This window comes from Erinaceus europaeus, chromosome 6, assembly GCF_950295315.1.
Source record: "Erinaceus europaeus chromosome 6, mEriEur2.1, whole genome shotgun sequence".
Classification (NCBI taxonomy): Eukaryota; Metazoa; Chordata; class Mammalia; order Eulipotyphla; family Erinaceidae; genus Erinaceus; species Erinaceus europaeus.
Genome location: NC_080167.1, coordinates 22,919,778 through 22,943,808, shown reverse-complemented (window position 1 = coordinate 22,943,808; position 24,031 = coordinate 22,919,778). Strand labels below are relative to the sequence as shown.

At 42.7% G+C, this 24,031-nt stretch overlaps 1 protein-coding gene across 1 annotated transcript; it reads right to left on the bottom strand.

The window, feature by feature from the left end:
• Positions 1-974: 974 nt before the first annotated feature.
• On the bottom strand, positions 975-18,340 carry LOC132539002 (sodium/glucose cotransporter 1-like). Its single transcript, XM_060192629.1, has 4 exons — positions 18,168-18,340; positions 8,514-8,729; positions 4,969-5,068; positions 975-2,383 (listed from the first exon to the last, which is right to left on the bottom strand). Exons 1-4 carry the CDS (start codon positions 18,324-18,326, stop codon positions 2,076-2,078), a joined length of 783 nt encoding a protein of 260 aa, XP_060048612.1. The 5' UTR covers positions 18,327-18,340; the 3' UTR covers positions 975-2,075.
• Between the last annotated feature and the right edge of the window lie 5,691 nt (positions 18,341-24,031).

Below are 24,031 nucleotides of genomic sequence, written 5' to 3'. Positions count from 1 at the left end.
AGTGCAGGCACCAAGCCCCAGCAATAAGCCTGGAGGCAAAAAGAAGTATATATGTATATATGTAATATGATAGCATAATGGTTAAACAAAGTCACTCTCATGTCTAAGGCTCCAAGGTACAAATCCAAGGTACAGATCCCCCACATCACCATAAACAAGTACTATGGGAAAAAAAAATAGTAAGGTTTTAGCTAGGACAATTTGGGAAGAGAAACGGAGGACATTCAGATTTGACAGAAATTAGTGAACTCTGTGCATACTATATGATCTTGTACTTGAAAACTCTAATAAAAGCTACTAGAATTAGTAAACAATTTCAGCAATGTTACAGGATATAAGAGCAATCTATAAATATTATTTTTGTATATAAGAATGAATAACTCCCAACAATTAAGAAAACAATAAAGCAAAAAAAAAAAAAAGCACAATTTATATTAGCCCAAACTTGGAAGCAACTGAGGTGTCCAACAACATATGAGTGGCTAAGAAAGTTGTGGAATATATATACAATGGACTCCCCCTTGGCACTATTCTCTTCTCTCCCCCCTCTCAGTCACCATTTCCTGAATTGTTCTCTCTCTTGGTGGGTGTTCTTGCCTCCTTATCAACTGGCAGCAGTAAGAAAATATGATCCTGTCAATTCTCTGCTGAAGTTTCCAGAGATTAAGGATCTCAAACAAGACATGTGGATCAGGTTCACCATGCCCTCCCCTTCCTCCACACAGAGGCTACGGTATTACCATCTCCAAGTATGCTCCATACTCTTGCCTCTTGTCTTCCCACATGCTGCTCTTCTGTTACCCAGTTGACTGACTTCCTTCTTTAGGAGGCCTTCCCTGATTCTAGACTGTGTAGCTATGGCAAACACTCCTCCCTTTGAAATGTGTTCATTCTAATCCTACAAAGGGTGGTTTTGATTTGTAATGTGATAATATACTTACCCCAGGCAGGAAAACACTAGGCCACACTAAATGTTTTCATTGCGAGTGTTCCATTGTCTGTTTTGCCCATAGACCATGCTTCTGCTCATGGTTATTTGCTTGCAGTAGGTGGCACAGAGAAGGCACAAAAATTGTCAGCTGAAGAAGTCAACTAGGGGCAGGAGGCTGGCTGGTTATGTGAGTTCACCCTCAGTGTGTGACTATGGTGCTGGGTGGGTCTCCTCCAATTCAGTTTAAGGCTCTCAAAATTTTTGCTAAAGACAAAATGATTTATTTTGGTCTGAGGTGAAGGAAAAGGAAGGAGAGGCTTAGGAAATCTTTGCAGAGACATAGGCTAGAAGGAATCTACACTTGACAGCTAAAAGGACACCAACTCCTGGTCCTGCCTTAATCGCAGGCATTCTGGGGAAGGACTGGGAAGAATTTGGGCAGGAGGGAGATTTCCTTCTCACCCATATGGCAGCAACACAACAGTGCTGAGTTGTAGGGAGGGCATCGGCTGCTCCTCAGGGCAGAGATTGTTTCAGTCCTAATCGCTGGTTGTGGCAACAGCAAGTTTCCATCAGCCAGCAGCTTTGGCTCCAGCTGGCCTGTGTGGTCATCAGCAGTGGACACAGCACATGGTGTGTGTGGTGTGTGTGGTGTGTGTGTGTGTGTGTGTGTGTGTGTAAATCACAGTTGGGGTAGGGCTCATATAATGTAGCATCTATAACACAGGACTGTGCCTTTAAAAGAGAGAGAGAAAGCCAATGGAAGTTAGTGATAGGAAGAAAATGGTGCCAGCAAAGTAAACACAAGCAAAAATCCCAAATATATCTGTGATAAAAAGCCAAAATTAAATTTAAAGTGAAAGTCACTGTTTATGCAGTAGTGCCATTTGGAGAAAAATGACTCATTTTGTAAAGTCACAGATGTTCTCATTTGCATAAATCTCTTCTTTGGGAATGGACTTTGCTCTGTCCTGTAGGCATGAGTGCTCTGCAGCTGTTGGCACTTGATGTGTTACACTGAGGGAACATGTTCACTAGGGTAATTCTTGGTCCTATATCTGTGAGTCTTCTGGTAGGAAACCCTTCTCTATGATGAGGAAGTCTGAGAGGCACTCTTCCCAGACGCCCTGGGGCCTCAGAGGCTTTAGAGGAAGAAGATATGTAAGATGACTGCGACCAATATCAAGAAAATCCCAATGGCACTGGTAATATTTTTCCAGGTGGATGAACTTGGTTTCTCACTATTCTTTCTCCTTTCTTGTCTTCTACTTTTATCTTTCAATATCAAGTCTCCGAACATTATCCCTTCAAAGATCTGTTTCTGTTTTGTTTCATCATGATCTGTCTTCTCCTTGGTTGCTACTTCTATAACACATTTGGTTTCTTGTAGCTCCAAGCCACAGAAAACAGACCAAATCTTCCAGATGCAGCTCCGTTCCTCCAGGAATATGTCTAGAATACAGGAAATAGGCAAAGGTCATAGGACGTACAGGCTGGGACAGGCAGGGTAATGGCTTTCTAGGGGTTGGGTCACATCTCAACAGCAAGCAGCAGGAAGACAGACAAATTCATTTTTAAATATTTTTGTTAGTGATTTAATATTAGTTTACAAAATTACAGTATAACAGGGATACAATTCCACACCATTCCCACCACCAGAGTTCTATGTCCCCATTACCTCCACTGGAAACTACAGAGGTTCTCCCAAGGTCACAAACTCATTCTTGATATAAAGCACAGTCTTTATTTCCTACTACAAAACACCTTCCACCATCCTCAGAGCCTTGGCATACCAGGGGCTGAAGAGAGTAGATTGGTGTCTGTCTGTCTGTCTTTGTACTGGCAGAGCCTACAGTTGGTCCAGATCCACTGAACTGGTGGCAGAATCCTCAAAGGGGCAAGGGGAGAGCTCCATCATCATGGGGCAATTCTTTCCATACCTACCCTTCCCTGTCTCAGGCAATCACAACTCCTTTGGTCTACAGCCAATGGATGCGTCTCCAAACCCCCCTTCACCAACGACTATTCAAAGAATGGAAGAAATCGCCTGATTTTTGGCAAGAGTCTCTGTTTTCCATAGCAACCTTGTGGGAAGTATCTTCTCTAGGCATATACTAGTTTCATGACTAGGTCCAAAATTAGGCTTTCTGCATCTTTGAAGGGAAATCACTGGTGTTTTGCAGGAGGCAGAGAAGGGAGATCTAGGAATTATGGGAAAGTTTCCATTCACTTCTCTAAACAAATTAATGGAAATGCCAAACTTTTTGGAGCTTATATGTCACTGTCTTGTCTATCAATACAGCTCTTGCTGATTGTTCTGTGCAACTTGGCCAGGCACAGGTCAGCACCACGGTCAGTTCCAGTGCACAAGCAAGGGCCCAGCTGCAACCTAGGAATGGCTCCCTCCTGAAAATGATAAGATAAACACATCTTACTTGAGTGACTCCTCAGCAGTGTGCACTGGAATGTGGTCTGTGTCTCATCCTGGTGGGCAGTCCCCACACCAGCTGTATCCTGAGGCTGAGACAGCATCAGGGATGATGAAGCCCATCAGTAGGTAACAGGGAAGCCTTGGTTACAAAGAGAGGGTACTGCAATCCAAGGATCTCCCCAAACCAGGGATGCAGAGTCTAGCCCAATCACTTAGATGATCATCTCACACACTATCATGGAACTAGCTGCCAGGTCAAAATAGGGTCTTATATGTAAAAGACAAAGCTGACATTTGACCACTGATGGTGAGTAATATGATCTTTGGGGTCAGATCACCTATGTTTGAAACCCAATTCCACTGGGGCCTAGAGTAAGCTACTTAATGGTTCAATGCCTCATTGTCACCACTTTCAGAATGGGAGTAAGAATTCTACCTATGATAACATAGTGTCATTTCCATAGTGCCTGGAACATTCCCCCAAAAGGGTGGTAAATGTTAGTCACTGTCATCTTCATTATCAGCCATCTTTAGATGGACACTGTGAGCATACCATGAGCCCGAGAAGAGAAATTCTCAGGGTGCCCTGTATCTTCTAAGTATATGTGATAACCTTGCTTAGGAGAGACCATGTCCTGCTTCATACCTTCTCCAGCAGGAGTCCAAAGATTCCATCCAATGCAAGGTCTCCTACAGGAGGGAGCTCTAGGCTTCTTTGGGCTCTGAACTTTCAGACCTTTTTCTTCCTTCTCCCCTCCCCCAAACTTACATACAGCCTCCCTGGCACTTCTCTGCCCAGAGTCAGGACTAATCTCATTAGGACCACAAGCAGCTCAGGTCACCCTCTTCCTGATCCCAACACTCATTTTCTGACCCCATCATCAACCCCCTTTCTCTGAGTCCCCAAGTCCCAAGTACTTGAGCTTCTCCTTAGAGGAGTCTTCTCATTCAGCCTAAAATCCAGCTGTTTGCACAGCCTCTTAAGTGGAACTGTTCCCCTGGCCCCTATCTCCCACCTTCTCATGAAAAGTTTTTTTTTTTTCTCATTTTTCATCCCTGTTTCAGGCTTATTTCTCCTCCCACTCTTCTTTCTCCCCAGCCCTCCTCCCTCAGAGAGGCCTTACTGCACTAGGCTGCCTAAATTCATGTGTCTAAATTCAGTTGTCACTTCTCAGGCCTCATCTTTCTCTTTGCAGCAACATTTGCCTCAGTGGATCACTTCTACCTCACTTGAACTAGGTCACCAAAGACTGCTGGTATCCTGCCTGCAGTTGGCTCGGTCTTACCACCTGAAGTGCTCCAGGCTGGGCATCTCTCATCTTGTCTCCTTGGCGCTCAGCTCTGAGGACTGGCCCAGTGCATGTACTGATGTGTCCCATGTGGGTCCCTCCAGCCAAATTGGCCTACATGGGCACCCCTTTCTCAACCTTCCTCAACCTGAGCACACAACGTGAAGGCATCTTAGGAAAAAGAAAAGCTGGAACCTCTGACAGGATATGGAATTGAAGATGGACCCAAGAGATGCTAGGACAATGGCATAGGCTCTATTCAGCCCAGGAAGTTCTAAACAGGACTTCCTTCAAGAACTTTGGATATTCCTTCTTACCTGAGTAAACTTGGGGTTTGCTTTTCCTCCTTAGTATTTCTGTATGCAGAAGTACCCTTTCCTCTAGGCTGTTTCGTAAACTCCAACAGAGCCGGTGGAGCTGGGGAGAGAGCAGGACCATGTCACCAAGGGCTCTGTGAACAGGTCTTACAGTAAGTACACAGGTAGCTGGGTACCAGTGACTGAAAAGACATCTGGTTACTAGACTTCAGCAAAAGATGGAGGGAAAGTGGGAGGAGATCATGACTCTGGCAACTCTGAATTTCGTTTCTGGCTTTGTACTCATGTGACTGTGAACTTGGCAAAGGGTGACATGACCTGCCAGGGCCTCATGTTAGTAGTGGTAGGAGAAACTACCACCTCTATTCTGTTGCTTCTGGAGGAGGAGGAGGGAGGGAGATGAGGGTATCAAACAGGAAAAGTAGGACAGGGATGACCTAGGACAAAGCTGCTTTTGTTCTAGAAGCCCCTCCTGGTAATAAGAGAAGAGCATGAGCTCAGCCCAAAGAGGCTTCACCTGGCCTTGACCCTCAGTTGAGCACGCAGTCACTCAAGGTCAAAGGGACATTTACAGACTCAGAAGGAGTATCTTGCTCTTCCTCTCCCCTCTCCTCCCCTCCACACCCTACCCCACTCTAGCCCATCTGTGATTTTGTTCTCTTCAGCATGGAAACTTTGGAAAATAACAAAGTTCAGGCAACTGTTGCTGCTTTCTCTTCTTCCTCCTCCTCTTCGTGTACCTCCTCCTCCTCTACCTCCTCTCTTCTTCCTTTTATAAGAACTGGAGTGAGTAAAAGCACAACAAAATGAAAGTTCCACTAAGTCTCTCCTAGAACAGATAGATTGCAGTCTATTGTGCTAGCTTCAGTGTATCTGAGTCCCAGCAGGGATGGGAATGAGCCCCCTAGGTTGGGTACCCTCTTCACCAACCCACACCAGACCCACCGGAGTCCCACCTCTCAGCCTGACATGTCAGCACTAAAATTCTGCTTTGTTGCTGACACAGCCTGGGTGAACCTTAATTGCTTCCTGATGAGCCCATATGTACACAGTTACCTCCTCACCCCTTCATAGGGCCTCCTGTGCTGTGCCTTCAGTGGTGAGCAGAAGGCTTGGCTCATTGTCACTGATCCATAAACACTAATTTTCACCTCCATTTCACCCTCTATCCCACTCCCTCAAAAAAAAAAAAAAAAGCTTTGTGTTCCCAGAGCACCTGGCATACTGCTCAGCAGGTGGGAAATACTCAGCTAATATTTTACTACCTGAGAAGGGAAAGAACCCAAATCCAAAAATCTGAGAGGAAGAGAACAGCAGAAAAGAACACTAACACTCGATGGTGGTGGGCATGCAAACTGGTGTAGCCCCTTTGGAAGACTGTATGGAGATAGTCCTTTAACAAATAAAAATGGCTTTGTACTCATGTCAAAGGGTGACATGACATGCCTTATGATCCAGCAATACCAGTCTTGGGCATTTATCCAAAGGACACTCAAACACTGATTAGAAAGCACATATACACCCCTACGTTCATAGCTGCATTATTCACAATAGTCAAAGAATGGAAGCAGCCTAAATGCCCACCAATAGATGATTGGCTAAAAAAAATTCTACTCCATAAAATACTACTGTGCAGTTAAAATAGATGATATTGTGCCCTTTGGGACAAAATGGATGGAAGTGGAGGTGAGTACGCTTAGCAAAATAAGAGATGAAAGACAACTGTCAGATGGTTTCACATATATAGAATTTAGAGAACTGATACACATGAACTAGCAAAAACTAAAACAAACAATAACAACAACAACAACAACCCAGAAGCAAACAGACCTGTTTTTAAGACTTGTGAGAACTATGGTGGTTATCACTGGGAGATGAGAGGGTGAGGACACAGAACTTTAGTGGTGGATGAGGTATCTAACTACACTCTGTAATCTTTCAGTCTTGTAGCCCATAAAGCACATATAAACATAAACCACAAATAAATAAATTCTAAAGAAAAGAAATAATAACACTCTTAAGCATCAGAGTCCACCCTTACCTCAGCTTCTTAAGGTCTCTATATCATGGTAGACACCTCTTAGCCATTACTGCTGGCTATGTCACACCCCTCTCTCTCTCTCCCATCTGTCCATTCTGTTCCTAAATGGGTCCTGTGTTGGAGAATGAAATCAAATGGAAATGACTGAGCAGAAGGTATGACCCAGGGAAACTCTGTGACTGAACTGGGGGCTTCCAAGTTCACCACTTACCCAATTGCCAAGCAAAACTTCAAGAAAGGAGTTGAGCTCTGTCCTAGACCTCAGACACTCAGGACCCACCTTCACTGTCACACTGTGATTGGGTTCACTTGCTAAACCTCCTCCAGCCATGTTCAAGTAGATAACGTGATGGAGCTAGGTTGGGGCCTACCCCTGCTATTCTACCACTTTGGGACCTTAGACAAGTAACTTAACATCTCTGAACCCAGATTTTCTCTCTCTCTCTCTCTCTCTCTGATTTTAGCTTCATATATATGGTAGGATAGAGAGAAATTGAGAGAAAGGACACAGAGTGATAGAGAGATACCTGCAGCCATGCTCCACTGCTCCTAAAGGTGGGAACCAAGGGCTTGAACCCGAGTCCTTGTGCATGGGAACAGGTGCACTCAACCAGGGGAGCCACTATCTCCCCCCACCCCCCAGACTTTCTCTCAGCTGGTAGAGCTGCCATTTGCCTCCTGGAAACACCTAACCTGGAGCCTGTCACCAGCAGCTGCCAGCACTACTGTTCCTTCCTCCTCCTCCTTGCTGGCTGGCTTCTCTCTGGGTGGGTGGCAGCTAGGTTGCCCCAACTGCATTAATTCATCCTGAGTTTAGTGAACTTAACATTTTCTTATTAAATGCAAAGGATGATTTGCATTTTAAAAGTCAAACTTCTCATGCTAAGTGAATACCCAATTGGCAGACTGCTAAAAAGCTTTTTAGTTTTGTTTTTAAAGCAATGTGTTTTCTGTGCTTGTCTTTTTTCCTTCCTTCCTTCCTTCCTTCCTTCCTTCCTTCCTTCCTTCCTTCCTTCCTTCCCACCTTCCTTCTTTCCTTCCTTCCTTCCTGCCTTTATCCCTCCTCTGCCACCAGGGTAACTTTTGGAACTTGGTGCCTGCATAAATCCACTGTTCCTGGTGGCCATTTTTCTCTCACTCATTATACTGAGACAGAGAGCAATGGAGAGGGAAGAGAGAAGTGGGAGAGAGGGAGAGAGACACTTGTAACACTGTTTAACTGCTTGTGAAGGTTTCCTCTGCAGGTGGGGCTTGAATCTTGTTACCAGATGGAAACACATGTCCTCTACTGGGTGCACCACCGCCCAGCCCTATTTGCCTGCTTCTGATCTCCAACACACTCTTACCCCATTCCCACAACCCTCCCTGGATTCCCAGACCTCCTGTTTTCTATAAGACTACAAAAATTCATCTACTCTTCTCCAAAGCTGGCAGAGCCAAGTTTTTGCTAGTTGGGACAGTGGAACTATGGCTGACTCTAGAACATACTAACAACAGCACTTACATATTTGTCCGGAATCGGGTCTGTGAATGTGGAAATTATCATGATGATTAATAGGCTGATCAAGAAGAGGAATATGGTAAAGTAGAGGTAATGCACCCCACAGATAATCACAGGACACCTGCTGTTTTCTGAGCAGCTCCAGGGTTTGTAGGCCAACTCAAGCATCAATCGAATGAAGCCAATGAGAAGTCCACAAGTCAGCCCCCAGAAGGCACCCTACAAAAAGAAGAGCTTCAAGAGTCACCAGGAAGAGAGCTGACCATTTTCAGTCTGACTAGTTGAGTTCTAAAGTTAAACTTGCCATAATGACATCAAATATCTCCAGAAGCAGAATGTAAGCAACAGTGAGGAGATGGTAACTTCTTAGCCTAAACCCAGATGTAAGACACCTCTATTCTCTTCAGTTCATTAGAGAACATAAAAAATACTGGAAACATGTGTAAGCTAGATAATGAGTAGGCATCTCAAATAAAGCATACTCAAAAGACCCCAGTTTCCCCCCTCATTGTAAGTGCACCTTTGTCCTTTGGGTCAAATTCCAAGGAGTCACAATTCATTCCCCCTTTCCCTCATGCGCTCAATCCCCTCTGTACCACCATAAGCCAGAGCTGAGCAGTGCTCTGGTAAAAATCAAAACAAAACAAAAACTTCTCTTCTCCATCACTCCCTACCAGCAACCCATCAGAATATCTTCGAGTCGATTTCCAGAATGTATCCAGAATCCAACCAGTTATCATCATCACGATAGCTACCACCCTAGCTCTGAACTGTCGTCTTCTCTCATAGCTGGAAACCCTCCCTGCTCTCCTGTTTTCTCCACTGTCTTTATATATATATATATATTATTTTATTTTTATTTAAGAAAGGATTAATTAACAAAACCATAGGGTAGGAGGGGTACAACTCCACACAATTCCCACCGCCCAATCTCCATATCCCACCCCCTCCCCCGATAGCTTTCCCATTCTCTATCTCTCTGGGAGCATGGACCCAGGGTCATTGAGGGTTGCAGAAGGTAGAAGGTCTGGATTCTGTAATTGCTTCCCCGCTGAACATGGGCGTTGACTGGTCGGTCCATACTCCCAGTCTGCCTCTCTCTTTCCCTAGTAGGGTGGGTCTCTGGGGAAGCTGAGCTCCAGGACACATTGGTGGGGTCTTCAATCCAGGGAAGTCTGGCCAGCATCCTGATGACACCTGGAACCTGGTGACTGAAAAGAGAGTTAACATACAAAGCCAAACAAATTGTTGAGCAATCATGGACCCAAAGCTTGGAAAAGTGGAGAGGAAGTATTAGGGAGGTACTCACTGCAAACTCTAGTGTACTTCTGCTTTCTTACTTTGGTGCCTTACTCCAAACTCTGCTTTGCGTTTCTACTTCTTTTTTTTTTTTTTTTTTTTTACATGCATAACATTCCCAGATTCCCATTTAACAATACAACCCCCACTATTTCATTCATCATTTTTCATGGACCTGTATTCTCCCCACCCACCCACCCACCCACCCCAGAGTCTTTTACTTTGGTGTAATACTCCAATTCCATTTCAGGTTAGACTTGTGTTTTCTTTTCTAATCTTGTTTTTCAACTTCGGCCTGAGAGTGAGATCATCCCGTATTCATCCTTCTGTTTCTGACTTATTTCACTCAACATGATTTTTTCAAGGTCCATCCAAGATCAGCTGAAAACGGTGAAGTCACCATTTTTTACTGCTGAGTAGTATTCCATTGTGTATATATACCACAACTTGCTCAGCCACTAAGTTAGAAGAAATTGAAATCCAGAAATCAGTTCCTTTTTCTATAGCAACAAAAACAATAAAATATCTAGGAATAAACCTAACCAAAGAAGTGAAAGACTTGTATACTGAAAATTATGAGTCACTACTCAAGGAAATTGAAAAAGACACAAAGAAGTGGAAAGATATTCCATGTTCATGGGTTGGAAGAATTAACATCATCAAAATGAATATATTACCCAGAGCCATCTACAAATTTAATGCTATCCCCATCAAGATCCCAAGCACATTTTTTTAGGAGAATAGAAAAAAATGCTACAAATGTTTATCTGGAACCAGAAAAGACCTAGAATTGCCAAAACAATCTTGAGAAAAAAGAACAGAACTGGAGGCATCACACTGCCAGATCTCAAACTATATTATAGGGCCATTGTCATCAAAACTGCTTGGTACTGGAACATGAACAGACACACTGACCAGTGGAATAGAATTGAGAGCCCAGAAATGAGGCCCCAGACCTATGGACATCTAATCTTTGACAAAGGGGCCCAGACTATTATATGGGGGAAGCAGAGTCTCTTCAACAAATGGTGTTGGAAACAATGGGTTGAAACATGCAGAAGAATGAAACTGAATCACTGTATTTCACCAAATACAAAAGTAAATTCCAAGTGGATCAAGGACTTGGATGTTAGACCAGAAACTATCAGATACTTAGAGGAAAATATTGGAAGAACTTTTTTCCGCATATATTTTAAAGACATTTTCAATGAAACGAATCCAATTACAAGGAAGACTAAGGCAAGTATAAACCTATGGGACTACATCAAATTAAAAAGCTTCTTCACAGCAAAAGAAACCACTACCCAAATCAAGAGACCCCTCACAGAATGGGAGAATATCTTTACATGCCATACATCAGATAAGAGTTTAATAACCAACATATATAAAGAGCTTGCCAGACTCAACAACAAGACAACAAATAACCCCATCCAAAAATGGGGGGACGACTTGGACAGAATATTCACCACAGAAGAGATCCAAAAGGCCGAGAAACACATGAAAAAATGCTCCAAGTCTCTGATTGTCAGAGAAATGCAAATCAAGACAACAATGAGATATCACTTCACTCCTGTGAGGATGTCATACATCAGAAAAGGTAACAGCAGCAAATGCTGGAGAGGGTGCGGGGTCAAAGGAACCCTCCTGCACTGCTGGTGGGAATGTCAATTGGTCCAACCTCTGTGGAGAACAGTCTGGAGAACTCTCAGAAGGCTAGAAATGGACCTACCCTATGACCCTGCAATTCCCCTCCTGGGGATATATCCTAAGGAACCCAACACATCCATCCAAAAAGATCTGTGTACACATATGTTCTTGGCAGCACAATTTGTAATAGCCAAAACCTGGAAGCAACCCAGGTGTCCAACAACAGATGAGTGGCTGAGCAAGTTGTGGTATATATCCACTGTCTTAATAGAAGTCAGAATGACTCTTCATAGCAGATAAGAGAATGCCATGCTTCTGCTTCTCTCCACTGATTTCTCCCAAAGATTGGCAAACAAAGGTTGCCAAGGGGAACACAGCTAAAAGGATTCAGCAAAAGAACAGAGATGATATTGATTCTCATGGCAAGGAGAAATTTGTTCTTTGTTCTGTGTGGATGTCTCCCTAGTCCATAGTATTTTGCTGGCTCGTCCTTCAGAGATCAGATTCAAGATCAATTTCTTAAAAGAGGTGTTTCTCTTACCACCTTGGCTGATGATCTTGTCTCCCCACATACCCTGTGTCCTCAACACTGTCTTGCCACTTCCCATGAGCCCTTTATTTATTTTTAAGTACTGTGACGAGGAATCTAGGACCTTGTGCATTTGAGGAGATTGCTTAGTTGCCTCCTTGGTTCAACCCTTAAGTCTATATTGAGAGAGAGATAGTCAGAAAGAAAGAGAAAGAAGGAAAGAGGGAGGATAGTAGAGGAGGAAGTAGGAAGGGAGAGAAATATCAAGTACTACTCTGCTATCTGTAGCATTCCGTTGGTGATGTCTATGGTGCTCCCATGTGGTGATAAGATACAATTCAAGGTAATATAAAAGACATCACTCTAGTTCCACGATCCTTTTAAATAATCATTTAAAATATGTGTACACCTATGTTCATAGCAGCACAATTCATAATAGCTAACACCTGGAAGCAACCCAGGTGCCCAACAACAGATGAGTGGCTGAGAAAGCTGTGGTATATATACACAATGGAATACTACTCAGCTATTAAAAACAATGAACCCACCTTCTCTGACCCATCTTGGACGGAGCTAGAATTATGTTAAGTGAGCTAAGTCAGAAAGATAAAGGTGAGTATGGGATGATCCCACTCATCAACAGAAGGTGAGAAAGAAGAACAGAAAGGGAAACTAAAAGCAAGATTTGACTAAATCTAGAGTAGGGCACCAAAGTAAAAACCCTGTGGTGAGGGGGAGGGTGGACATTCGGCTTCCCGGGGCAGTGGGCGGGGGGCAGGGTGGTGGGTGGGATGGGACACAGTCTTTTGGTGGTGGGAATGGTGCTTATGTACACTCCTATTAAATTGTACTCATATAAATCACTATTTAATTAATATGAGAGGGGAAAATTGTTTGTATGTCTCGAACTTTTTAAAGCACAGACTGAGTCTTTTTAATACATAGGCTGAGTCTTTGATATGCTGACTCTCTCAAAAGCCTAGACCAGGGAGAACAGAAGCAACCAGTGGCACAGCTATATACAAGATGTTGGGTATTATACAGCAAATCCTAGCAAAGGGACTTTTCAAAGCTAACCCAATTACCAAATAATGTGATGATAACATTAACTATCCATTGTCTTTTTGAACTCTAAGACAGCAGGAACCTCACATCTCCACTATAGAGCCTATATTTCCCCCAGTCCTGGAACCTTAGGGTGGGGCGCACTTTTCCTGCATGCTTCTCTCAATTCATATCAAATAATATTGCATCCGCCGATCACAACCTAATCAACACGAGTGCCACCTCAGTATGCTTCACTTCAGACTGTGTCCAGAGACTTCAGGTGTGGAATGACAACCCCTCAGTTTCATTACTCAGGTGAGACCTTTCCTTTCATAGTATTCTCTAATTCCATTTCAGGTGGTTCACTTCCTAACAAAGTCCCAAAGCCTAGATATAGACCAGGTCCCCTGAGATAGAGCATATGCTTACACGTATCCATAAACTAGGGCAAATATATATCTGAAAGCAAAAGTACACAGTAGTCTACAGTGAGTACCCCCAACACTTCATCTGCACTATTCCAGCCTTTAGGTCCATAATTGTTCAACAATTTGTTTGGCTTTGTATGTTAACTCTCTTTTCAGCCACCAGGTTCCAGATGCCAGCATCATGCTGACCAGACTTGCTTAGACAGACAACCCCACCAATGTGTCCTGGAGCCCTGCCTCCCCAGAGCCCCTCCCCACTAGGGAAAGAGAGAGGCGGGTTGGGAGTATGAATCCACCTGTCAATGCCCAAGTTCAGCAGGGAAGCAATTACAGAAGCCAGACCTTCCACCTTCTGCAATCCACAACGACCCTAGGTCCATACTCCCAGAGGGATAAAGAATGGGAAAACTATCAGGGGAGGGGGTGGGATATAGAGATCTGGTGGTGGGAACTGTGTGGAGTTATACCCCTCCTACCCTATGGCTTTGTTAATGTCTCATTTAATTAATTAATTAGTTAATTAATTAAAAATCATTTAAAAAGGGCTCAGGTCCTAGTCAGGAAGTTCTGGGATTCCTACACAGACACAATGGGCCTAGGCCTCTTAACAGATCCCTTTCTCCACTATCACTGGTCACTTCCATCAGAAACAACATAGCATACCCCTTTGTGGGCCTCTATAGGACTCTGCCCTCTATAAGATCAGCAATGGTAGGGACAGTCCCATTCTCTGAAGGGAGGTTGCACAACATACTCTACCTACGACCTGAGGAAGATGGGTTGTGAAATTATTGCAGCCTGGAATGTTCCTAGCCATGACCACAGAATGTGAGCTCAGACTTACAGGGATGCAGAGGTTATACAGGCTCCTAAGGCAAATATGGGCCCCACATCAAATCTATGTGTTTACAGTTCACAATATTTACATACTTTTCCCATATTTGGAAACAACTCTCCTCCCTGATCCAGCTTTCTAATCCTTTTCCCAACTCTGACACCATCTCCCCAGACAATACCTTTTGTCCACCTGCATGTTAGCTGTCTGGCTCAGGTAAAAACTAGTTAAGTCATGGGCCCCTCGCAATATACCTAACATAGACCTACTAGATTTTTCCAAAATTGAGACCCCAAATCTCATCTACAATATTCTTGCCTTTAGTTTACTGATTATTAAACAATCTGTTCTGCTTTATATCTTAATGCTTTTTTCAGCCACCGAGTTTCAGATGCTACCATGACACCAACTTGACTTCCCTGGGCAGACAACCTCACCAATGTGCTCTGAAGCCCCACCTCCCCAGAATCCTGACCCACTAAGGAAACAGAAAAACAAGCTGGGAGTATGAATCGACCTGCCAATGCCCATGTTCAGCAGGGATGCAATTACAGAAGACAGACCTTCCACCTTCTGCACCCCATAATAATCCTGGGTCCATGCTCCCAGAGAGATAAAGAATAGGAAAGCTTTCAGGTAAAGGGATGGGATACAGAGTTCTGGTGGTAGAAAACGGTGTGGAATTGTACCCCTCTTATCCTATGGTCTGGTTAGTATTTCCATTTTATAAATAAACTAAAAAGGGGGTGGGTAGGGGTGCAACTGGTTGAGAGCATATGTTACATTGTGCAAGGACCAGGGTTTGAGCCGCCAGTCCTCACCTCCAGGGGGAAAGCTCTGCAAGTGGTGAAGCAGTGCTGCAGATGTCTCTGTTTTCACCACCCCCCATCTACCTCTACTTCTCTTTCAATTTCCGTCTCTATCCAATAAATAAAAAATTTAAAAAACTGTTTAAACAACACTGCATCACTATCAGAAATATTTACTAGATCAGTAGATATCATCTGTCTCCTTTAATTAGAGACTGTCAACTTTTTACCAGTAAAGATTTCATTTTGACTCTGGGGCTATATTTGGAGCCTAACTCAGGTGGATAAAGATGTCACAGACAGAGAAATACAGTATGTAGGCAAACACCACAGACAAAGAACTTAAACTTAAATCCAGGTGAAAGATCCAGATAGAAATCATTTGCTGGAGACTGGCAGTAGAGTACATAGCACTATGCACAAGGACCAGTGCAAGGATCCTGTTTTGAGTCCCCACTCCCCACCTACAGGGGGGACACTTCATAAGCAGTGAAGCAAATCTGCAGGTGTCTATCTTTCTCTCCCCCTCTCTCCCTCCCCCTCCCCTTCCCCTTTCAATCTCTCTCTTATAAGGAAAAAAAAAAAGAAAGAAAGAAAAAAAGAATAAAATGGCCACTGGGAACAGAAAGGAAAACACAAAACAAATCTTGGACTGGGTTTGGCATATTGCATCAAACTAAAAGCCTCTGGGGTCTTGAAACATGATGGCAGAGGAGGATCAGGGGTTTAGATTGTGTGGGAAAAAAAGAAATGCTACACATGTAATAACTACTGTATTTTACTGTTGATTATAAGCCATTCATCTCCCCAGTAAAGAAAAAAAATGGCTGCTGGGAGTGGTAGATTTACATTGCAACCACCAAGCCCCAGTGATAACCCTAGAGGCAAAAACCAAACCAAACCAAAACAAACAAAAACATCTATTAAAGAATATGTGCAGAAACGTAAAAAAAAAAAATCTAGGGAGTTGGGCAGTAGTGCAATGGGTTAAGCACATGTGGCGCAAAGCTCAAGGACTGGCGTAAGGATCCCAGTTTGAGTCCCCAGCTCCCCACCTGCAGGGGAGTCCCTTCACAAGAGGAGAAGCAGCTCTGCAGGTGTCTATCTTTCTCTCCCCCTTTCTGTCTTCCCCTCCTCTCTCCATTTCTCTCTGTCCTATCCAACAATGATGATGACATCAATAACAATAATAACTACAACAATAAAATAACAAGGGTAACAAAAGGGAACAAATAAATATTTTTTTAAAAAAAATCTAGGAACAGATGGGCAACATAAGCCAGATGAGCATGCTATCTGCAATAAGGAGGGAGAGAGAGCTCGGGGATGTTCTCCAGGTTGAGGAGGGTGTCTACAATATGTTTATGGCCTTGGACCAGTGGTATCAGGACCTACTGCCTAGATTCTCAGTTTCCCCTTATAATGGGCCTTGGTACCTCCAGGTTGGTGTTATATTGCCTGCCATTCCCAGGACAGTAGAGAGGTGTTTCTGGCTTGTCTAAAACCCAACAACTGTCCCTCAACATTCTCAGTGCTTAATTGAGTCCTAGTGAGCTGGGTGGTCCAAGGAGTACCAACAGGTGGGCCTAAAAGACTGAAGGCCTGAGAGGAGACTCAGAGAAAACATCAGCCAAGTGGAGGAGGGAAATGATATTCCTACCAAAACAAATAGTCCATGTGAGTGAAGGGAGGCCAGAGAAGGCATGGGGAATTTAGGCAACTGGTACCACCAGTGTTAGGACTGGTGGGGATCTAGGTTATGTGCATGGAGAGAACAAGGCCAAGAGACAGGGGCAGGGTGGTGGTGTGGGGGGTGGGAAGTGGGTGGGCAGGTCATGGAACACCACAGACATGGTGCTTAGGAACTTGTATAAGGCCTAACTGCAAGTAAGGAGTCACACAGAATCAAACTAGGCTTTCATAGTCAGTTGAAAAATTAATTGAGGTCTTTGACTTTAAGGGTGGCTAGAAGAAATGATCCTCAGGTTGAAGAGATAGACTTTACTGTCATGCACAAGACCCAGGTTGAGCTCTGACACCACATGGTGGGTGTTAGGATACTAGAAGAAACTCCAGTGCTGTGAGGTCTCTTCCTCTCTCTGCCTTTTTGTGAATGAAAACAAGCAACCTTGAGTGGTGAAATCATGTATACGTGAATCTCTGACTTAAAAAAAAATAAAAGGATTAAAGTAAATGGTCCTCACTGTAGGGAAGGTCAAAGGAAACCAAGACCATATGTCCCACGGCGCCCCCAGTATGTAATCTTCTAGCATAACATATAGACAATAGAAGAATGTTTTCCTACAGTAAGATGCACAGAAGGGAATATCAGACACAGGTTGCATCGTCTACGACATGGGTGAAAGTGTTTATGACACTTTGTTGTGTCAAAGGGAGGAAACCAAATCAAAATTCATTTCTCTCCTCACCTCTCCTCTCCTCTCCTCTCCTCTCCTCTCCTCTCCTCTCCTCTCCTCTCCTCTCCTCTCCTCTCCTCTCCTCTCCTCCCCTCTCCTCTCCTCTCCTCGTCCCTTCTCTCCTTTCCTTTCCTTTCCTTTTTCTCTTTTCTTGTTTCTTTTTCTTTCTTACTGCCATTAGGGTTATCACTGGGGCTTGGTGCCTGCGCAATGAATTCATTGCTCCTGGCGGCCATTATTTCCTTTGTAATTTTTTTTTCTTTACTTGATAAGACAGAAGGAAGTTGAGAGGTGAGAGGAGGAAGAGAAACAGAGACACCTGTAATACTTGCTTCACCACTCATGAAGCCTTCCCCTCTTCTGGTTGGGAGCAGGAGCTGGAATCTAGACTGTTGAGCATGGTAACGAGTATTTAACCAGGAGCGCCATCACATTCCTTCTTCCCACAAATTCCTTTCCATGCATGCAAAAGAGGGGGCCCCTAACCAGATTTTCTCAGGAGAAAATACTCTTCTCAGAAAGCAAATCATACACCAGTGTGAACTCTCAAAGTACAAAAAGTCTTTAGGGTCACTCTGACAAAGACATTATGAGAAGTCCAGCCCTCACACAATGCCATTTGATGGCCATACCAACACTTGCTTACCTGTTCAGTGACTCTTGTGGAAAATATGGCAAGAAAGAAGGTGGCAGCAATGGGTGGTGCTAGGTAATTACTAACTACTTGCATGAACTCAAACAGCTTTTCACTGATTCTCGTGTGTACCACAGAGAGAAAGGTGATGCTGACAGCAACTAAAGCCATGGTAAAAAACCTGCAAGTTAAACAGTCAATGGAAAATTGGTGAGTTTCCCCTCTTACCAATAATACAGCTACAAATAATAAACTCAATTATTCTTTAGGTTAAATACTGGTATCCATTACTGTGAAGCTGTGGGGACAGACAGACTCTTAAATACTAGAAGAGCCATAGGGCTCCTAATTTTAATAAAAAGAAAAAAAAGAAAGTTCAACTTCTGAAAAAAATATAACAATACCTGTTTTCCTGCTATTGGATTATGGAAAGATTTTCACATTTGGAGAATGGGCTTGTGGCAGTCATGCTAAAAATATACAATATGTGAAAAATACTGATTTCTTGAATGGTAACACCTTTTTAAAAAATTCAGACAGATTACTATGGCACATGGTTTCACAGATTTCAACAGTTCAGAAACTTATTTTATTATTTAAATTTTGCTTTAAAACTAAGGAACTGAACAGAGACTCCAAATGTTACTACATTTTCTAAATAAGAGATTTTTAAAATGTCTATTCTTGTATAAAATCATATTATACCATCTATCACCCCAAAGATTAGTAGATTTTAATTCTATGTAAACAAGAACTTAAACAGAAAATAGGAATGGGGCAGTGGCACACCTGGTTGAGCTTATACATTATAACATACAGACCCAGGCTTAAACCCCCAGTTCTCAACTGTAGGGGGAAAGCTTCACAAGTGGTGAAGCAGTGCTACAGGTGTCTTCCTCTCTTGCTCTCTTGCCTCTCTTTCTCTCTCTCCTTCCTATCTGTCTTTCCTTCCCTTCTCAATTTCTGTCTTATCAAAAATAAAAAATAAATATAGCAGTTAAAAAATCATACAGCTGGGGTCAGGCGGTAGAGCAGTGGGTTAAGCGTCCATGGCGTGAAGCACAAGGACCAGTGTAAGGATCTGGGTTCAAGCCCCGGGTTCCCCATCTGCAGGGGAATCGCTTCACAGGCGGTGGAGCAGGTCTGCAGATGTCTATCTTTCTCTCCCCCTCTCTGTCTTCCCCTCCTCCCTCCATTTCTCTCTGTCCTACCCAACAATGACAACATCAATAACAACAATAATAAAAAAAAACCATACAGCTAAAGCTAAAAAGGATTAATTCCTTAGCAGTCAAACAAGAAGCAAAGGTGTGAATTCTAGTGCCAATAGTGATAGAATAGCTGTTATGGGACTAACTCTCCATAAAACAAACAAACCAAACCAAACCAAACCAAACCAAACCAAAACAAACAAAAGACCCTAAAAAACAAAACCAATACATTCTGAGTCAAATATAAAACCAACAACTCTGAAAAGCTGTTAAAGCAAGTAGAAATGGGAGACAAATCAATACTTGAGAGAATGGGACCATATTGGGTGCTATCCATATTCATTCAACTTTTCCCCCAGGGCCCTCTCTAGCTTGTATGGTGTAGATGGCTACAAGTTAAGCCACCTTATTGGGTTGATGAGTAAGGACACAGGAGATCAGGACACAGAGTGATTGGAGAATGCTAGGGCAAAATTACAGAAAGAAGAGTCACGGGCACAGTGAAACTTACATATACACAAAGAAGCAAAGCTATACTCCTGAAAGCAATTCAGTATTGTAAGCCAATTGTAAATCAATAAAATTTTAATTTGAAAAAGTAGAGAGTCACAGAGCAAGGGAATAGAATTCTGTATATAAACTCCCCTTTAGCCCTTGGCTGACCCCAACTGTGCACGTGGAGGAGAATTTCTTTTTTTTTTTTTAATTTTTAAAATTATCTTTCTTTATTTATTTGGATAAAGACAGCCAGAAATCGAGAGGGAAGGGGGTGATAGAGAGGGAGACAGACAGAGAGACAACTGCAGCCCTACTTCACCCATTGTGAAGCTTTCCCTCTGCAGGTGGCGGCCAGGGGCTCGAACCCAGGTCCTTGTGCACTGTAACATGTGCGCTCAACCAGGTACGCTACCATCCAGCCCCCTGGAGGAGAATTTCTAAACAGCTAGTGAATTAGTAGCTGCTGGAAGGCAGAAAAAAGCTGAACAGACTTCAGCTGCTACTAGGGGAGAAATAAACTAGAATTTTAATTTGATTAAGTTGCAGGAACTATGCAATGTCCTAGTTTTCATATTCAGTCTCTGAAGAGTCGTGCTTAAGTAATAGACACTATATCTCAAAACTAAGAATTTGTTGTAAGAGTATGAGAAAAACTGAAACAGACTCATTCTAACAATGTTCAAAGTCATGCCTCTACATGTTTAAGGTAATACAGTAACATAGAGAAATGCTAAGATAAAAACAATATTCTTCAGAGGAAAGTGATACAGAATCTCTACATATTATTCCCAACATCTCATGTACAGTAACACTAGGCATGTAAAGAGATAATAAAACGTGACCCATAGTTAAAAAAAAAAAAGAGTAAACTTATCTTAAGACGGCTCAGATATGAAATTACAGAAAATTAGAACAGCTAATGTAGCTACATTAAAGGATTTAGAGGAGATAACATATGAGTTAACAGGAAATCATGATGGGAAGTTAAAAACTAAACAAAAGGAATCAAATAGAAATTCCTGGTCATATCAATAGATATCAATAGATGCAGAGAAAGCCTTTGACAAAATACAACATCCCTTTATGATCAAAACACTACAAAAAATGGGAATAGATGGGAGTCGGGCTGTAGCGCAGCGGGTTGAGCGCAGGTGGCACAAAGCACAAGGACCAGCATAAGGATCCCGGTTCAAACCCCGGCTCCCCACCTGCAGGGGAGTCGCTTCACAGGCGGTGAAGCAGGTCTGCAGGTGTCTATCTTTCTCTCCTCCTCTCTGTCTTCCCCTCCTCTCTCCATTTCTCTCTGTCCTATCCAACAATGACAACAACAATAATAACTACAACAATAAAACAACAAGGGCAACAAAAGGGAATAAATAAATAAAATAAATATTACCAAAAAAAATTTTTAAATAATGGGAATAGATGGAAAATTCCTCAAGATAGTGGAGTCTATATATAGCAAACCTACAGCCAACATCATACTCAATGGTGAAAAACTGGAAGCATTTCCCCTCAGATCAGGTACTAGACAGGGCTGCCCACTATCACCATTACTATTCAACATAGTGTTGGAAGTTCTTGCCATAGCAATCAGGCAGGAGCAAGGAATTAAAGGCACACAGATTGGAAGAGAAGAAGTCAAACTCTCCTTATTTGCAGATGACATGATAGTATACATGGAAAATCCTAGGGAATCCAGCAAGAAGCTTTTGGAAATCATCAGGCAATACAGTAATGTGTCAGGCCATAAAATTAACATTCAAAAGTCAGTGACATTCCTCTATGCAAACACTAAGTTAGAAGAAATTGAAATCCAGAAATCAGTTCCTTTTTCTATAGCAACAAAAACAATAAAATATCTAGGAGTAAACCTAACCAAAGAAGTGAAAGACTTGTATACTGAAAATTATGAGTCACTACTCAAGGAAATTGAAAAAGACACAAAGAAGTGGAAAGATATTCCATGTTCATGGGTTGGAAGAATTAACATCATCAAAATGAATATATTACCCAGAGCCATCTACAAATTTAATGCTATCCCCATCAAGATCCCAAGCACATTTTTTAGGAGAATAGAAAAAAATGCTACAAATGTTTATCTGGAACCAGAAAAGACCTAGAATTGCCAAAACAATCTTGAGAAAAAAGAACAGAACCGGAGGCATCACACTCCCAGATCTCAAACTGTATTATAGGGCCATTGTCATCAAAACTGCTTGGTACTGGAACATGAACAGACACACTGACCAGTGGAATAGAATTGAGAGCCCAGAAATGAGGCCCCACACGTATGGACATCTAATCTTTGACAAAGGGGCCCAGACTATTACATGGGGAAAGCAGAGTCTCTTCAACAAATGGTGTTGGAAACAATGGGTTGAAACATGCAGAAGAATGAAACTGAATCACTGTATTTCACCAAATACAAAAGTAAATTCCAAGTGGATCAAGGACTTGGATGTTAGACCAGAAACTATCAGATACTTAGAGGAAAATATTGGCAGAACTTTTTTCTGCATAAATTTTAAAGACATTTTCAATGAAACGAATCCAATTACAAGGAAGACTAAGGCAAGTATAAACCTATGGGACTACATCAAATTAAAAAGCTTCTTCACAGCAAAAGAAACCACTACCCAAACCAAGAGACCCCTCACAGAATGGAAGAAGATCTTTACATACCATACATCAGATAAGAGTTTAATAACCAACATATATAAAGAGCTTGCCAGACTCAACAACAAGACAACAAATAACCCCATCCAAAAATGGGGGGACGACTTGGACAGAATATTCACCACAGAAGAGATCCAAAAGGCCGAGAAACACATGAAAAAATGCTCCAAGTCTCTGATTGTCAGAGAAATGCAAATCAAGACAACAATGAGATATCACTTCACTCCTGTGAGGATGTCATACATCAGAAAAGGTAACAGCAGCAAATGCTGGAGAGGGTGCGGGGTCAAAGGAACCCTCCTGCACTGCTGGTGGGAATGTCAATTGGTCCAACCTCTGTGGAGAACAGTCTGGAGAACTCTCAGAAGGCTAGAAATGGACCTACCCTATGACCCTGCAATTCCCCTCCTGGGGATATATCCTAAGGAACCCAACACATCCATCCAAAAAGATCTGTGTACACATATGTTCTTGGCAGCACAATTTGTAATAGCCAAAACCTGGAAGCAACCCAGGTGTCCAACAACAGATGAGTGGCTGAGCAAGTTGTGGTATATATACACATGGAATACTACTCAGCTGTAAAAAAATGGTGACTTCACCGTTTTCAACCGATCTTGGATGGACCTTGAAAAAATCATGTTGAATGAAATAAGTCAGAAACAGAAGGATGAATATGGGATGATCTCACTCTCAGGCCGAAGTTGAAAAACAAGATTAGAAAAGAAAACACAAGTCGAACCTGAAATGGAATTGGAGTATTGCACCAAAGTAAAAGACTCTGGGGTGGGTGGGTGGGTGGGGAGAATACAGGCCCATGAAAGATGATGAATGACATAGTGGGGGTTGTATTGTTAAATGGGAATCTGGGGAATGTTATGCATGTACAAACTATTGTATTTACTGTTGAATGTAAAGCATTAATTCCCCAATAAAGAAATAAATTATTTAAAAAAAAAGAAATAGTGCTGCAGGTCTCTCTCTCTCTCTCACACACACACACCACCTTCCTTCCTTCCTTCTCGAGTTCTGGCTGTCATTATCCAATAAATAATAAAGATAATAAAAAATTAAAAAAAAAGAAATTCCTTAACTGGGGGTCGGGCAGTGGCGCAGTGGGTTGAGCACGTGTGGCGCAAAGCGCAGGGACTGGCATACGGATCCCAGTTCGAGCCCCCGGCTCCCCACCTGCAGGGGAGTCGCTTCACGGGCAGGTGGTGAAGCAGGTCTGCAGGTGTCTATCTTTCTCTCCCCCTCTCTCTCTGTCTTCCCCTCCTCTCTCCATTTCTCTCTGTCCTATCCAACAACAAACAGCATCAACAATGGCAATGATGATAACCACAACGAGGCTACAACAACAAGGGCAACAAAAAGGGAAAAAAAATGGCCTCCAGGAGTGGTGGATTCATGGTGCAGGCACCGAGCCCAGCAATAACCCTGGAGGGAAAAAAAAAAAGAAATTCCTGAACTAAAAAATCCTGGCTGACC